At 38.4% G+C, this 18,636-nt stretch overlaps 1 protein-coding gene and 1 long non-coding RNA gene across 2 annotated transcripts; both read left to right on the top strand.

The window, feature by feature from the left end:
* Window positions 1-550: 550 nt before the first annotated feature.
* Window positions 551-3,427, top strand: LOC103717578 (uncharacterized). The gene is made up of 3 exons (XR_605688.6): window positions 551-772; window positions 991-1,062; window positions 1,221-3,427. It is a non-coding gene; the product is annotated as an uncharacterized LOC103717578 (long non-coding RNA).
* Window positions 3,428-14,276: 10,849 nt separating this feature from the next.
* LOC103701020 (gibberellin 2-beta-dioxygenase 2-like) lies at window positions 14,277-18,142 on the top strand. The gene is made up of 3 exons (XM_008782950.5): window positions 14,277-14,870; window positions 16,557-16,950; window positions 17,582-18,142. The coding sequence occupies exons 1-3, from the start codon at window positions 14,491-14,493 to the stop codon at window positions 17,852-17,854; spliced, it is 1,047 nt and encodes a 348-aa protein (XP_008781172.3). The 5' UTR covers window positions 14,277-14,490; the 3' UTR covers window positions 17,855-18,142.
* The last annotated feature ends 494 nt before the right edge of the window (window positions 18,143-18,636 follow it).

Raw genomic sequence — 18,636 nt, 5'->3', positions numbered from 1 at the left:
TTAATCTAGTTAAGGGAATTAAACAATTCAGAAATCAGTTTAAATCAAGTTACAAAAAAGAAGGCAACGCTCCAACAAAAATACATAGCATCTGAAACATAGGCTGCGGTGGTCATTTCAGACTTTAGTTAAAAACCGGTGAACCTTTTAAAGATTGGGCCTCCCTGGAGTTTTCACTGAGGAACATGCAAAATCTTTTGCCGTCCCGCATGGAAAACCGCACACACACATCGGTGGCTGTAAGACATGTGTCAGCCATCCTTAGCTCCCTCACACGTGCCGAGGGAAGCCAAAGCAACTATTTAGTTTTTTTTTCTATAACTCGTTTTTGTTTATCATCTTTATTGTAAATATGATTAATTTCTGATGAAAGCCGGATGGCTCCTTCTGCCTCCCTTTATATTAAAAAAAAAAAAGTGTCATTTACTAGGCATTAGCAGTTATATTCCCTGCCCTCCTAACCTTGACCTGTGGCATTCCGGGTCCATCCCCGGGCAGTCCAGTCACTGCCCGAAACCCAACCCCAAGGTCCCCAACCCTAAGCCTTAGCACACCCCAACCATTCTTGTAGCCTTCAAAAGCCCCAGCTTGCAAGGCCTCCCTGGATAGCCTTATCCTCCCTCCCCCCGAAAAGGGCAAGTCTCTCTCTCTCTGATATTCTGACTACATATCTTCTAGTTGTTACCACTCCGTTCTCTAGCTCTTTCCGTCTCTTTTCATACCACCTCTCTTTCAACAAGGTGAGAAAGCTATCAAAAAAAAGGAAAACAAGGTGAGAAGAAAGCTCGTGGATAAGTACTTTTGTTTTCCATCTAAATATCCATGTCTTGAAGGCTGGATATACAACGAACCTTGCTGCTTCTCTATTGTTTCCCATATGATCAGCTAGGAGTCATGCATGAGAATGAGATCTATGTGTGTGTTGTCTGGCTTCCATCATCTTAACACTTTAACAGGGCGCTTCCTCTTTTCTCTTTTTCGCTCTTGCAGGTCCTTCACATTTGTTGGATGGAGCACGTAAAATCCCATCAACTCCTCTTTCTAAGCTCTATTCCTCACTTGGTAAGGAACAAATGCAAAGAAAAACATCCTTTCTTCAGCCTTCCCGTAAATAATTAAACTTTGAAATCTCTCTCTCTATCTTTATCTCTGTCTCTCTCTCTCTCTGTCTCAAAAAAAAAAAAAAACGTTGCGTTGAATCATACATATTTTCATTGCAGCAAGTGTTCTGCCCCGGGCTCACTTCAGTGAAGAAGGTCAACCATGATACCAAGGTTGCCATGACAAATTTTGCGAGAATTGGGATAGATGGTAGTGGGATGCTCGACTTCCTCGGTGACTTCATCTTTTGGAGCAGAAGGTTTTCATTTGAACCATCCGAGGTTCCTTGTTTTTAATGCCTTGACGGTGCTATCCTACCTGTGCTTTTCCCTCAACCTCCACATCTACCCCTATCCTTCTTCACACACTTAACACCTCTTCTCCTCTCGCAGCCTTGCAAGTTTTGGGTCTTCTTGACCTTGTAAGACCTTTTCTTGACCTTGTAAGGCCCTACTCTCGGTTGGTTATTCTCGTCTCCTTCCCTACCACGAGCCTCCTCCTTGCCCTCATTGACGAAGCCTGGATCTCTATATTCCTCCCTTCTCGGCCACCTCTTGCTCTCCTTTCCTGTCTATCCCTTCTGAGCTGTTAGGAATAAAAATATGGGCATGCAACATGGTATTCACATCACAGTATGTAATATATGTACAGTTTAAAGAAATATAATCCCATGGTTTATCAGAATGTATATGATATGCCATCCCAACATGATCCCATGATTGATGAGCATGCATTATCTTATGCCACTACATGGTATGTGATCTCTCAATATTCCATGATTGACGGCATGGATCCCATAAATGTTGAGACAATTGATAGGATTAGGCTATATATATAGCTAGCATCCATTCTAATTAGTCATGATTTTCGAATACTCCCCTTCATGTTGGAGCGTAGATATCGAGGACGCCTAGGTTGCCTTTTGAAAAACTGAAATTGATTTGTACCTCAAGATTCATGATCCCATGATTGATGAGCATGCATTATCTTATGCCACTACATGGTATGTGATCTCTCAATATTCCATGATTAACGGCATGTGATTCCATAAATGTTGAGACAATCGATAGGATTAGGCTATATATATAGCTAGCATCCATTCTAATTAGTCATGATTTTCCAATACTCCCCTTCATGTTGGAGCGTAGATATCGAGGACGCCTAGGTTGCCTTTTTGAAAAACTGAAATTGATTTGTACCTCAAGATTCCGTGAAGATGTCAACAGAGAAGTGGAAAATGTATAGGATATAATAATCCACTTTGTTATTAGTCTCGAATGACAAGATAGTCGATCTATGAAACATTGAGTTTGCAGCAATGTGCAAGGCAACTCGATTATCACAAAATAGTGGCATAGGTATTGAGTGGTGTATATCAAGATCATGAAGCTGAGTAGTTGAGCCAAGTTAACTCTATATTCAGCTTCGACAGAAGGTCTTGACATAGAGGATTGCTTGTCTATCTTCTAGGAGATAGGGCTAGAGCCAAGGAAACACAATAGCCAGTCTGGGAGTGCCATGTCACAATATAATTAAATAGCCCAATTAGAGTCACAATACACAAACAATGTAAGAGATTCTTAGTTGGTAGCAAAATACCTTGGCTGGGAGAACCTATTAAATATTGTATATAAGAGACAAATTGTAGAAATTCATAAATGCATTTCGACGTTGTTTCTTGAATCTTCTCAATGTATTGACTGTATGAACTATATCGGGTGGAGTAATAGTAAAGTAAATCAAACAGCCAACCAAGTGTTGATAACATGAAGGGTATCAGATGAGAATGTGATGTTCTATAGTAGTTTCGAATGTTTGAGCCCTGGTAAGATCAGCATCTTGAAGGTTATCAAGGGTATATTTCAGTTGGTTAAGATATATCACTTGTTTATATTTGGCAAGCTCATGCCAAGAAAATATTCAAGTTGCACATGATCCTTTATGTGAAATTGATGATGGAGAAAGAACTCAAAAGTGAAGACAGAAGATAGATAATTGCTAGTAATGACAACGTCAACCGTATACGCTAAGATAAATATGCAAAGAATAATCAATCTTTGATTATGTGAAACTAGTATCTCGAAGAGCACTAGAATTTAGAGAACTAGTTGCATGATGCTTGCTTAAGGCCATAGAAAGATTTAATACGGCAAATAACATTCTCCCTTTTATTGCTATATCCATGTAGAAGGGCTAGACAGACTTTTTCATTCAAGTCACCATACAAGAAGCCATTATGTACACCGAGTTGGCATAATGACCAACATTTAGCGGCTACAATAGCAAGCAGCATGTGAACAATCACAAGCTTTGCCATTCAAGCAAATATTTCATGGTAGTCGATGCCTTCAATTTGAATATGGCTTTTTAGCTACTAGACAAGCCTTATAGTGTTCGACAGATCCATCAGAATGTCTTTTGATTTTGAAAACTCGCTTACAAGTGATGAGCTTCCTTCTAGCTGGCAATGGAATAAGAGACCATGTATTGTTAGACTTGAGTACTTTAATTTCAACGAACATTCATAGCATCTAATCTAATTATTCATGATTTTTTCAATATATATGGAGGTGGTAGATTTGGTATTTCCACAAAAGAGAAAAGAAGTTCGATAGAAAATAACATCCCTACTCATATATGTTTTTTGGAGATTAACAATGAAAGTCCCTAGCTAGTTTGGCACAATGATCAAATTTATATTAGATGTTGGTGTTATGACCATAACACAAGCACCCGACAATGTGAACAAGACTGTGGGATGTAGTTTGCCGACATAGCAATTTATATAGGGTTTTGTCATTTAATAGTTTTCTAGGTAACCTATTTATAAGATAAGCAACCATGAGAATACATTCTCCTCAAAATTTTAAGAGTTGGTGGAGGTAATGAAATCAATTCTCCATTATTGATAAGAATATTTAAATGGTATGCCATCGCAATGTGATCCCATGATTGATAAGAATTTATATGTTATGCCACCCCGAAAGATTTATGGGCCATAAATGGTATGTGATCTCCCAAGATTCCATCACAGATGGTATGTATATGGTATGTGATCCTACAAGGTTGTGTAGATATCTATGGTATGTGATCCCACAACTATTTATAAAATTGGAGGGCTTGGATTTCAAATTTAGCATTTATTTTGATTAGTCATGATTTTCAAATATGAGCTATTTACATGGAAGTTCTTTCATGCTTATTCCCTTAATTTAATATGTATATGCATAGTAGCATGCTCCTAAGGATCTCAAGCGCTCCACCCTATGAAGAGCTATCTCTTGGATGTTTATATTTCATTTTTTAAGCTTAAATTTGTTATTTTTGTCATTATTTTCTTTTTTAAATGTGCATAGAGCAAATATGCCTGCTTGCAGGCATCCATCCTTTCTTTCTGTTTTGCATATTTATTGGTGAGATATTCTTCTTGCAACCAAACGAAGCTGTTCCAACGTATAGAATGTTTTGGACTATTTGGGCCTTTTTGTATCGTAGTTCATCTCTGATTTCCCCTGGAATATGCTTCTACTAAAGTTCTTTTGATGCGTCTCCTCATGGTCTTGGAGCCTATCACAAATGAGCCTGTTAAAAGGCCAGAAAGGTTGATTGCAGGCGATAAGTTTGCATGGACCTCATCCTTCCCCTTGTTCTTACACGAGCAAATAACTTTTTACCTTTGGACTGTTTACCTTTGGATAAAACACAAAGCATCACACAACCTTCGACACAAAGAGTTTTATTACCCATTTGCTTTAGATCTTAGACTTGGATCTTCTACAAGACTTGGAACTGTGGGTTGGCACCCGTAAGTTCTAGTTTATTTTCCTTTTTTTTTACCTATTTGCTAAGAAAAAACTCTCTGTCGAAAAATAACAAAAAAACTTAGAAAATAGACAAGTAGCAATGTTGGAGGAAACTTTTGAGATTAGGGAAGCTGATGAGAAGATTTCCGAATCATGCATCCTAAACCTAAAAGTTAGTGCATGATAAGTCGACCGCTACATTAGTAATTGTTGGATGAGGCAAGAACATTATTATTTTGTCTCCCTACAGCAACTAGTTTTAGGATAGATATTCCTACGTACTCGGATCGACACATACGTTTTGTTTATCATATGTGTTTGCCATAGATTACCTAGTCATCAACTCTCTAACGTGGTGACAATAATATGTATGGATTTAGTGCCATATTTGACTTCTTGCATGTTTACTTGATAATTTTTCCATCGTTCATATACAATTAATGTAAGAAGTGGTCTCTCAAGTTCAATGGAGTTTTCTTTTGTTGGCTTTGGCAAAACAGAAAGGCCATCGCCTAAAGCAAAATGACAAAATAAATGATCAAGTTACAAGAAAGAAAAAGCGATGCTTACACTTCAGATATGTGATTTAAGTCCAGATATACTTCAAATGAAAACCACAGCAAACATCAAATAACGAATTATATATCAAGGTGCCGCCTGGCAAAGACAAAATGCCATGTCGGCTTGGAAATAACACAAATTAGAGTATAGCACTCCCTTTGAGAAAAATTCTTTCGGTTACAGTAAATTGTGGCCAGATACAAAGCATTATTCTTTGCATCTGGTTGAACAAATCCACAGGAGACAACAACACCCGTCATTTTATGGAGGCCAAATGGTAAGCTGATAGTCTAAACAACACCATGATTTAACTCCAGTACCATAATGAACATTCAAATCAATCAACTAAAGGATGGATAAGATCCCACTAAGAAGCAGTGCATTGGATGATAGCACCGCCTCTTCCCGTTGCTTGACCTCTTTTACTGTTCATTGCAACTTCCACCAAGAATATATGATAGTAACAAATTAAGGCTTCCTAAGCTATACCGTTCAATCCCATTGGGCTGGACATAGCGTCCTCAACAGTGTCCCAGTCCTACACCTACATAGATCCATTAGTGACGATCCTTGAAAAGCACCTATATATATAGTAAAGCTACTCTAACCCTGCAGTGAGTCATGAGTAGGGCCGGGTCATCCATTAACTTGAGGAACAAAATATAAGAAAGGAATGCTCGTGTCTTCCGCTAATGCTACTAGTTAATGCATGTCTTGATGCTGTCCACATGGTGCTCTAGAGCTTAAAGGCGATACTTATGATTGGCGTTCATACTTCGGTCTCCTTTTGCTTTTGGAAGCCACTAAAACTTGTCTACTACGGGCAAAAGGACCTATCGTATCCTATTCCAAGTTAGAATGAGGAGTTCAGAAGCCATCTTTTCTTATATCTTTCTTGCTTCATAAGCAGAAACTATATAGATGAGATGCCACCTAATTAATTATCCCAACAGTTTTTGGGTTGATGTATCTACATTAGCCAAAGCAGATTATTTCATTCAAAAATGATCCATCTCATGCATCGATCCCACTTGTCTCTCGAGGTGCCTACATTGCCGTGAGAGTTGCAGAAGCCTCCATTTACGTGTACTATCCACAACCACATTGCCTTAGCCATCAACGTCATCCATTAAATTTCTTCATCTTATCTTTCCTTTTTTCTTGAAGGAAATTTTTGTTCCCTCGTGCGAAATTCATATGATCCACCTCCTGGGCTAAGCAGATAGGTTGATGGAACCATTCATTTTCCACTGCATGTCATTCTTTGCTTTGTAATATCCTGCTGACAAGATTTTCTCGTTCCAAAAAGATATCTCCCAGCACTGGAGATATCCTAAGTTCTCTACAGTGTAGAGGGATTTTGTTCCCACTCTGTTGCATATCCACCAGTCACAAGAGGCTGAGTGTCGCTAAGCACGGTTGCTATGAGGCTTATTTTGCAAGAGCGAGTTATTATAATGAAAACCCCAGTTAGCTACACTTTGTAGTTTGTACCTTGCACTTAAAAACTTAACTTACTATGAAACCTTGTAGCAGCATCAAAATCTAATTGGTTGTAGAGCCCCATAGAAGAGCCTCCGCTCAATGGAGACTAAAATATGTTATGGTTAAGATGAAATTAATGTAATGTTTAACCAATCCACATGTAGGCAACAAATTTCTGGTTAAAATTGTGACTCAGCTGGCCTAACCCAAAAGCTCATGAATCATGCCTTATCAAGTCCGACCCGCCAATTTTCCTCAATACATGACATCAACCCTATGTGCAGCCCAACTTTGAGGCTGTTTGGAGCGCTATAGATGGAGCTTTACCGTAATTTAATTTGTAATTAATGCAATTTGAGTTGCTAGCACTTGAGCTATAATAGCCCCATCTCCTATCTTTGGATAGAAAGGAGAGGGAGTGGTGGAGGAGGATGAGGATGAGAGAAGCATGCACAAGATTGCGGTCGCGGGATGATTTTGGACCGGTCGGTGTAGGATCTTGGACAGACGTTGGTGTTGGTGGCTCTTCGGTAGCTGCCGGCAGCGAGGGAGGGCATGTTTGGAGGGAGAGCTTCACTTCTCAATTAAGCTAGATGCAAGTTAATTAGACACCGCAGGTCCAATTGCATGCCTCTTTAACAACTAAGTAGGCATGACCTTCATGTAGGTCCAATTGACTACATGCAGCACTGACTAGGTTTATGACTTACCTTGGCCCGTGCTATGTTTCGAACACAAATCCAACCAAATCAAGTCATTTTCTTGTGCTTTTAGCCTCTACATTACTCTATTTCCTCCTCTCTTTCTTTCTTCTAGCTTTTTTGGCCCCCCCAATGCAATATTCCTCCTTTTAGGACAGATTTACGCCAATTAATGTTAGGCTGTAAATATAATGAATCAATATCATAGAAATTGTTAACCTTTTACCTTGGATATATTCATGACTCTTGAACCTTTGGACTCACTACCCAGACCTGAGGTGGCTGTCAATGATTTAATTCCCAATGTCGCCTTTCTTCCTTCTTGTCCATTGTAGTATGCTTTCATCCACGATTCTTTCCGGTTCACAAAGAGTTGTAAAAAATGAAGGGACAAAATGATTCCGTCGTTCAAATATTCCTCAGCTTATCCTTTTCGTATTGTTCGGTACAATCACAGATATTGCAAAATTCTATAATTTTTGCTTTGTAATTATAGTATCCAATTGATATGATTGTTAGCTTCTTAGGAAGAATCTCACTGCCATATATTTAAATGGATCAGAGGGATTGAGCTCGGGTTTGCATAGTCCTATTTGGATGGAGAAATAACTCGGGAATTAATCCAATGCACGGATGCACAGATTTGCCAGTTGCTAATTATTTTGGCCAACAGGGAAGAGCACACAAAATATTGACTTTTCCAAGTAAGATGAACAATATCTAAGATTCAATTTGATCCCCAAGAAAAAAAGGAAAAAATTGTTATGTGACCTGACACAGATCACACCAGGAGTGTATACCATCCGACATGATAGCGAGAATAGAAGATTTACACCAAAAAATTCCATAAAATCAAAAATTTAATCTAGAAAGGATGGCAACCTTATGGATCACACCAGTTATGGCAAGGAACTCCATTCAATATGCTCATCCAATAAAACATAAAATAGATCCACTGCAAACTTTGAATTTTGTTGGATTTTACACAAACATTTCTCAAATCAAAGCTATACGGAATCTTTACAACAATTTATTTTACAGCTGAAAAGTCAGCAAAAAAACAAAAAAACCTCTAAAAATTGTATGTTCATACTTTTCTCTAACAAGATGATAATTTTGTAAAATTATTAATTCAGTATATTGATATATATATGTGGCCAACATATGTTTGAATTGGCAAACTCTCAAAAAATATCATGTAATTTTAAAATTTATGTTGCAAGAAGATATTCCTTTCTTAAAAATGAATTGTTTTTTATAGTGTTGTTGCTTCTGGTTCTACTTTAGCTGTTTTTGTAAAGATTATCTGTTTTGGATTTTACTAGACCATTATGCTCTCTCTTAACTAGACGCACGTATTTAGCCCGAGCTTAGTCGTTGTATTCTTATTTACAATAATACATACATAAATAATATATATATATATATATATATATATATATATATATATATATATCAATGCACAAATAATGGGTAAAATATTTGCGCAAAAAAAAACTTAAAATAAAATGAATTTTTCACGGAAAGGTTTTTTTTTGGCCACAATATCGTACAATTTTATCTATGCTACTATCGGAAGCCTTTCATGGGCCATGCATGTGTCTCTTTATTGGATACCATCTAGTAATACAAAATATCAATCGTTGAACTGACACCTGCACGACCCATTTACATCAAAGCAAAAGGTCCATACATCTGAAGAGAGAGAGAGAGAGGGAAATTGCTTGATCTCCGAATCAATCCAAGGTAAAAAGGAATCCAATGTATACAAAGCTCTCATTTCACCTATGGTTTTGTGGAGGGCCATTGTCTCCTTGTCTCATGTCGAAGTCCATACATGGATGTAGCATCATTAATTACGTTGGTTGTGGGAGCAGAGCTATCGAAGAGTTCCGTATGAAAGAATGCAAGCCAATATTGTAGCTCCCTGACAGGATGCTCGCTATCCGCCGATCGCACCGCCGCGGCGGCAGCGGCGGCCATGGTTTCATTGGCAAATGAGCCATAGGGCATTCATTAAGGACAATGGCTATTGGGCATTCATTAAGGACAGTGACCTTATTGTTTTAAATGATTGTCTTCACTTTTAATAGGAGGGTAACTTACTATAATATTGAATTAGGTAATTTAAGTTTCCTGCAGCAATTTTTATTCCAAAATAAGTTAACAACAATTTCATTTCTAAATTTAATGGCTCAAAATTTACTACTCATATCTCAATAAAATAAATCTTAACTCGTAATACAGTGAAGAAAATAAGGAACAAGTATAATGAACTATTGGATTGCCAATAAGATGGACAGATTTTAGAAAATTATGAGGAGCAATTTAGAAGGATAACTGACAGTGAATATGGTATATTTCACTAGAATTTTTGTTAGAAAATTGCATGTTAACATTTTAATAAAAAATCAATATATTATATTTTTTTTGTTCGAAGTATTTAATTTTTTTTTCTACTAGATGCTTTGTATGCTGCAAAGAAATTTATGTTGCATAGACTATTCATCTAAGTGGACTAGAACGATTTTAAGTAGTAAAGGGAAATGCTAGCCTGAGAAATGACTCTCTTTTTTTTGGCAAAGTGCATGGAAAATGATTTTGGCGGCCATTATTTGAGAAAGTTCATACTTGACTGTCAGTATATGCAATACTCCTAAGAACGAATCAGATTTTTTTTTTAAATTTATTTTTTTTTAATCTACATTTTATGGAGGCTGAACTATCTAATCTCAATGCCCCCTTAATTCTGGCAACGTGCTGTAATTATAGGAGACAGAGATCCTTCTCAATCTCTAATATTGACTTGCAGGTGCCAAGAAACCGCTTCAGTACTTCTTTATTTCTTGTCAGATTTGACGATCTGGGCTGGAAATGCTACTCCCCTTCTTATAATCTGATAATTTTGTGACACATAGGACATATATATATTCTAAGGAAAAGGTATGTAATCCTCATTGTACCTTGCAATCCCACTCTTACCGATTGGATGAGCGTGTAGACTTTTATAAGTTGTCTGTAGGAATATAGACTTTTACAATTATCATTATTAAATCGCACTTGTGCTGATCATACTAATGGTGATTTATTCAAAGTCTCAATAAACAGGGAGTGGCTGTCAACCTGGTCTTTAAAAATCAATTTAGATGGGCCCCTGATTCGCCAACCACTACCAACATTTATTTATTTAAACTCATTTTGTTTAAAGGTCATGTTGTCAAGGATATGCTTATTTTTTTTTTTTTTTTTGGTACATCATATGCTAGTTTTTCAGAATGCATCAATCAGTGCAAGTTGATGCCTAATTGGCGGAATAGGAATATATCATTGATTAAGATACTGAAAGAGATGGGCAGCTCGCCATAACCTCCAAGCATGGCAAGTTTTTAATTGGAGGCATAACGACGGAAATAATAGCGACGTTCAACATTAGAAATGTTCGCCATATAATTAAAATTCTTGTACTGAAGATGGTGGTGGTGACGATGGCGAATAGAAATATGCGAACACTGAACAATTTCTTTTGCTTTCATTTAGTTACAAATATCGTGGCTGATTGTGTTTTGAAGGTAACTCCCTGCAATTTCAATTCCAATGTTAATAGGAGTTGGTGCAGGAGTTTTCATAATAAATGCTCCAAATGGATGGTAGGTGGGAGCTAATGGGAAAGGAGACTGCACAGCCTTGAGTTGAGGGTTTAGATGTGCCTTTCGCCACCAAATTCTCTTCTTTTCCTTGTTGATAGAGACTGCCCTCAATGTCATAGATGGCGGTCTTGCAGGGGAAAGCAAACCCCAGACTTAATGAAAGGCAGTTACCCCTTCTCTACGCAGCTCTTGGAGCCTTCCCTTTGTCTAGATCCATCAATTGATTAGATCTTAACAAAGAAGTTTGACTAAGTTCCACAAAACAAACTTCACCTTGGTTCTTAATTTGATTTGAAGAGGGCGAAAATAGTATTCTACCTTCTTCTGCCACAAGTTTAGACTTTGATCATCTTAGAAGAATGTAACATGTTGTGATTGCACTCCCAACACCTCCCAAATAACAAAAATGCAAGCATTGCACCAAATGCTTTTGCGAAACTAGGAACATATATTAGTAAAAGAAGCTAGTTTTTACTGTGTCAGACCCCCCCAAAAAAAGTTCTCCAGAAATATATTAAAAAACCGAGGGCATGTTTGGATTTTCCATAGAATTAGACTAGTACATCAAGCAAAATCACATATTACAAATTAGATTAGATAAAATATCAGAGGCTACAAGCCCAAATCTTTTTTTCTCTCTACAGGATTTGGGTCGGCACACTTCAAAGCTATGTTTGAGTATTTTATGAATGCAGCCCTAGCTCAGCCTGTAACTTAGAATCTTACTGGGTATACTAGTCAATCCACCAATCCTACATAATTTTCAGTCCAATCCCATAGAAAGATCCAAATAGATATCGAAAGATATTGATTAGAACTATATATATTTTTTTAGGTAATTGATTAAACTATATTACAAGAAGAAATTTAACAGTTTTAAGAAATTCACGAAGAACATAAAACAATCAATCCACGACGGTATAAATGCGTGCCAAGAGCAAGCTTGTGATAAAATAGTTATGCTAAACCTATAATCAATCAGACCGATAATGATAGATATTAACAAGCAAAGCATGCGTACCAGAGCCCACCATAGTCCTGGAGCCATACCTTGGGACCTTTTCCATGTTCGGAGATAGCTCACTCATTTGGCCAAGCATCATCCCACGTGGACTCGAGATAGTAGAACATCAATATCGCGGTGATTTGGAGTCCACCATAATTGGGGGCTTATTTTCAACTCACCAACATACCCTAATTATGTTCTAGCCGCCCTTTTCGTTCTGCATTGAATTCTTTTATTGAAAGAAGTACTCTGTTGAACTCTTGAACATTAGTTACATGGTAAGTTTTTAACTAGGCAATAAAAATACCAACAAAATTCTAAAACCAAATATTATACTATTTACACCATATTTATCATCAAAAAAAAAAAATATCGTTTACACCACATATTTGCCCATAGTGGAAACCTAAAGATCTAAATAGCACCAGAAGCCAAGTAATAATAAGAGAGGGTTCATCCCCGATAAAGATTGGATAACATGTCTGCTTACACCATATCCTAATCAAAGGTATAGATATTAGCTTAGATAAGGCCATGGGGTATGGTTAAAGGATAAATGAAGAAATTAAATGGTACAAGGCCGATCAAGTTATCATGCAGCATCATCTAAGATAGACCGAGTACCATCTAAAGAACATCGGTTGGAAGTCACATAAGGTATTGTAGATAAGCTGTGGTGAAACGTAGATTGGTTGCTTGTTTTGGAGGCTAGGTGTATTTGACAAACTCTGTTTAACCCTCTTGTGTTAGAATCATGTTTCAATTCCACGCCGGTCTGATTGCTCCGGTCCGGTTAGCAAGAAGGCGGCCGTTGGCGGTGGAACCGGAATTATGTTTCGGCCCGGACAGGTCAAGTTCACGTGGGAGCACCGCCGATCTTAGTGGAAAATTTGCACGACCAGTGGGACCCACGAGCCGACAAAGTCGTCCAGATTTCGAGAGGTCCACGGTAACAGCGGACCATGACGCTTGGCTCGCGATGAGGACCACAAACACAAACGGATTCACAAAGTTCTCGACAGCTCAACGCCTATAGGTTTATACGTTGTAGCGTCAATCCACAAAAAATATATAAATAAAAGTACACAATCCTTCGTTTTTGAATGCATATGTAAATTCATAATAATTCCCTTATTCTTGTAACAGGGTTCTTGCAGCAAGGTTGCAAAGTACTGGCTCCAACAGGCAAAAGGCTAAACAAGTTACCATCACATGATGTTGCTTTGAAGCTACATTTAATTCAGTAATAGAGAAACAAAGGAATACCTGAAGTCAATATATTTTACTGTTTTTGAGAGCTTTTTTTGTCTAAAGAATAAACAAAACCAAGTAGGCAAAGCTAATAGCTTCACACTCCGAGTCAGAATTATATCTTTCACGAAAAAGAAGGATTTATCTTTCTTTATGCAAATCTATCATTGGATGATCCATTGGTCATTTTGAGATATGTGCAAGTGGATGAACGATAGAAGTCGAAGTACTTTGAGATTTGTGTGGTAAGTGATCTAATAATTGATTTGTGCGAGAACCCTTCTTTAGTGTGAAAGATGCAACCCCACAAAGGAGAATCCTCCTAAAGTTGATTAATTTTTAATGATGCTGCGACTAGTTCATACCGTGGTAGACAATTCAGGACTCTTGTACGTAAAATTCAAACATTATAAGGAGCATTTATTAAGAGGCTTCGTGAGTTAAGGAACAGGAAAAATGAAATTAATAAAAGAGACATGATATGGAGCATATTAATAGAAGATGCTAGGTTGCCCATTTGGTGAAATATCTTGGTATTGGTACAAGACACCTGGATTCAGAGTCTACCCTTCCCATATTTCATGATCTGAACGAAATTTGGAGACTCTGCCTCCCTTTCTTCTTTAAAAAATATAAATAGCATGGCTTCACTGAGAATCTAGTCAAAACAAGCAAATATAGTCAAAGTGCCTCGTGTGCAATGCAGGACTCTTCTGATTGTATTACGCAACCGCCTTCAGTCCATGATTTCCCACACTTACACACCCATTAAATATCCACACCGCCCTCCTCTCTTACACCTCTGCATACCGTTGCTCTCCTACTACTCTCCTCTTTTTAGCTTACTATAAAGTCCTCTCTCTTCCAACCAAGCGACTCTCTCGGACTCTAACATCTATAGATACACAAAACATAGAGAGAAGGAGCCCTCAGCCATGGTAGCGGCTTCTCTGAGCCCCGTGCATGGTGACGACATCAAGTCACTCGCCCTCCCGATCGTCGACCTCTCCTGCCGTAGGGGCCTCATCTCCGAGCTCATTGTGAAGGCCTGCGAGGAGTTTGGTTTCTTTAAAGTGATCAACCATGGAGTGCCTGCCGCCGTCATCTCACAGATGGAGACCATTGCATTAGATTTCTTCTCGCTGCCGGCTGCCGAGAAGCAACGAGCGGGGCCTCCAAATCCACTTGGATATGGGAACAAGGCCATTGGGCAGAGTGGAGACTCCGGAGAGGTGGAGTACCTCCTCCTCCACGCCAACCCCTCGATCTCCCAGAGAGGCAGTACAATATCAAGAATGAATCCAACCAAATTCAGGTATCACATGAACTAATCTCTTAGATGATGGTATTTGTGATGGTAGAATAAGAAATTACTACTAGTATGCAAAGAGTGTTTTCCTATGGTTTTGATGAGAGGTATAGCTTTTACTCTGCTATAATATCCTCAGAGCTTAGGAGGAAATCTGAAGTCGTTCGTTTTGAATATTCATGTTTGTTATGCATGCATGTCATTTTATTTTATCGAGTTCAAAAACAGTGTTTTTATGTGTGTAGCTTTGTGATTATCTCCATTAATTCACAGGGGTTGTTATCGCATGCCATGAACTTTCTACTCCTAGAATAGTTTAATCACTTCCATATAAGATGGCTTTTGTTTAGATATTATACATCAGTAGTTGACGTTTCCAAAAAAAGTCCTTGTAAGATGAAAAGACAATTAACATTTTTTTAATCCTCCTGAGTATAGTTGTTCAAAGTATTGCATTCAACTTCCAATCAAAAGAAAAAAAAAAAGAAGAAGGAAGAAAAGGAGGAGTACTGCATTCTTTGATATTAGGGGATTATAAACAACATGTTTTAGTTGTAGTTATTGACTTGCTGCCAGAGATCTTATGGTGGAGGGTTACGATGAAGATGTGGTGATAAGTAATATCGGCAGGGATGGTTTTGGAGACCATCAATCAATCACTATTTTGGTAGATCCATACCAGGAACAACAGAAATTAAGGGGGGAAAAAAGTTAAACGACTAGAGACAGATAGTGTAGACGCAAGGACTATATATTACATGTGATCAATCCAATCAATCTGAAAGGAGTCGCAAGGTAAATACTAACTCAATATATTATATCATTTTGGGTGATGCCCCCAAACATAGCAACGAATTTGGAAAATGAAATCGGTCCTAATCATCAGATGTTGCTCACTCCTCAATTACGTGTGTATATAAGCAAAAAATAGTCTCCTCAACTTACTACATACCTTTCTTTCTGGAAAAAAAAAAATACTTAGTCATCCACTTAATCATGTAGACATACTTCAATACAATGATTTATTTCATACACGCTTTCATGTCTCTCAGCCATTCCCAAAGACGATGCTTCTTTGGTGGAGCAATCACATCAACTAAAACTATGAAATGACTACTTTAATCGGAACCAGCTGATCAATCTCAATCTTCCATAGTTAAGTAGATCGCCTGTAGGATTTGTTATATCTGTTGTGGCATTCGATATCTGCATAAGCACCAATCAGCACTAACATTTTTTAAGGGAAAAAAAATGGAGGACTCCCTAAATCATTGTTAGCCATGGATCGCCAACTACGGCTCAAGCTCCATCCTGGAATAGTTTTTTTAGCACGAATGGTTTTGTCATCCTCTAAATCCAACCAAGTTGATTGCCCCCAGACATCCTACGACACCCCATAAGAATGGCTGGTAAGTCTTATCACCTCAAATCAATGTCAGGAAAACAAGGTGAGAGAATCCCCGCGAGCCCCACTAAGAAGGGCATGGTACATACACCTGAATGAATGATGCCACATCCCGCCATGCTATCTATAAAAAAGCAAAGTATTGGCAGTCACAAGCTCTGTTAACACCCAGCGCCAGGAAAAGGTCTTTGAAGTTGGCAGATGTGGAACAGTCTTCCTTCCATGACTACCAGTTAAGTGACCAATCCAAGTCTCTCCCTTTCTAACTTCTGTCCTTGTATCTGCAGCTGTGTGGTGAATGAGTACGTGGAGTCTATGCAAGAGCTGGCAGGTGAGATACTGGAGCTGCTGGGAGAAGGGCTGGGGCTGGCAGACAGTGGGGTACTTAGCAGGCTGATAAGAGACAGCGAGAGCGACTCACTGCTCAGGCTGAATCACTACCCTCCATGCTATAATAACAAGGAGGATATCAGCAGGGATAGCAGCAACGATAAGGATACTGTTAGGAGCGGGAGGATTGGATTTGGCGAGCACTCGGACCCTCAGATCATCACCCTCCTTCGATCGAATGGTGTGGGAGGGCTCCAGATACTGTCTCCCTCATCCTCGGACGGTGCAGCTTGGGTCCCAGTGCCACCTGACCCTACCACATTCTATATCATGGTCGGCGATCTGCTTCAGGTTTGTTTCTTCACGGTTTAGCCTCTCGCAGGGTTGCTTTGTCTCTGAAAAATGAGACTGCTGTCACTGAAAAAGTTTCGCACCCCTGATGCTTTCTTCAAGGAATTTGGCAGGTGACAGTGCTGTCTTTCTGAAACCTGAACACGTGCAAAGGGCTCGTGTGCAGGCCTTGGATCCATCACCCCTAGGAACACTGCTGCCCCACCCTACTTCTGTAGATGGGAAGAAGGATGCAAATATTGTTAATAAATAAATACAGATGCCAGATTAATTAATTTCTAACATATTACTTAACCCCTGTTTCTTGGCCAACAACTCCACCACCTTGATTCTAGCTTGAGTCGATTCATCCCTTCGTGGAAAGCCAAAAGCCATGTTAGAATTTAATTCTCTCATCGAGTCAAATCAAAAATCTGCCTGCCCTTATTTAACTCAAATTGGTCCGCCAACTTTATAACTTACATAAGAACACATCAATTTTCAAAGTTATTCGGAAGACTTTCTTGTTTTTAAGTTCGACTTTGACCATCTTCTGATTTACTTGACACATTCTTTAAACATGATAGTTATAGTCTAGAGTAACAATGTTTTATTGATTAAGCTTTATCTTTTATATATTATCTTATCCAAGGCTATGACGAATGGGAGACTAGTTAGTGTGAGACATAGGGCCATGGTTAACTCCTACAGCTCAAGGCTCTCCATGGTTTACTTTGGTGCACCTCCCCTCCATGAATGGATCTCCCCTCTCCCAGAGATGATCACACCCCAAATGCCTCGTTGCTACAGATCGTTTACTTGGGCCGAGTATAAGAGAGCCATGTATTCACTCAGGCTTGGACACAATCGCCTTGATCAATTCCGCCAAGATACAATGGAAGAATATCCCTGGTTAGTAAAATGATAGTAGAGATTTCTTAGGATAACATTTTGTACAAACCAATGTCTATCAAGAGGGGGTTTATTTTTTTGAAATAATCCCCCAAATTTTGTTAATGTTTGTTGATTAGAAGCAGAGGGGTGACTTCAATAGGCTATCAATGTAGTATAATTAGATTACCAGGGTCACGTCAAAAAGGGAAGATCATGTTTTGAGAAGAATATCCAAGGAGATTTACAGTGTTGTATGCTTTCAAGGTTGGGTAAAACCTTTTTTCTCCATATTTTGCAACAATCAGAAAATTTTGGTTTTCCTAATGCATTTCAGTGGGCATTAGTTATCCATGTTTAACCGTAAGTTCAAAAAAAAAGGTTGTCTGACTATAGCTTAAAAAAAAAATAGGTTAACTTCTTTTATACACACACTTTAAATACATATACAGATGCATCATGAATTATCATGATAAAGAGTAAAATTTCAGAAGCAAGGAGGAACAGGCGCCTGGTCCCAAGATTGCATCCTTTCCCTTTTCTATACAATCAACTCTTCCAATATTTTAAAGGAAAATATGATAAGGAAGTAGTATAACCAGAAATATAGTGTGGCGTGCGGTCATAATTGTTGAACAGAAGAATGTCTGGATGTCCAAGATGGACAAGGTATATGTCTGGTAAAGGAGTCAAAATGAAGCAACCATTGAGGAGTTGCATTGATGTAATGTAATGAAATATGAAAAAGAAAAATAATGAAAATGTAGTAGGCAACATGTACTGAATATGCTGACAAATGAAACATCCTGAATATGC

Source organism: Phoenix dactylifera, chromosome 8 (assembly GCF_051530095.1).
Source record: "Phoenix dactylifera cultivar Ajwa chromosome 8, Ajwa_hap1_PhDact_Kaust_v1.1, whole genome shotgun sequence".
In the NCBI taxonomy this organism is placed as follows: Eukaryota; Viridiplantae; Streptophyta; class Magnoliopsida; order Arecales; family Arecaceae; genus Phoenix; species Phoenix dactylifera.
This window is presented reverse-complemented; position numbering and strand designations above follow the sequence as displayed.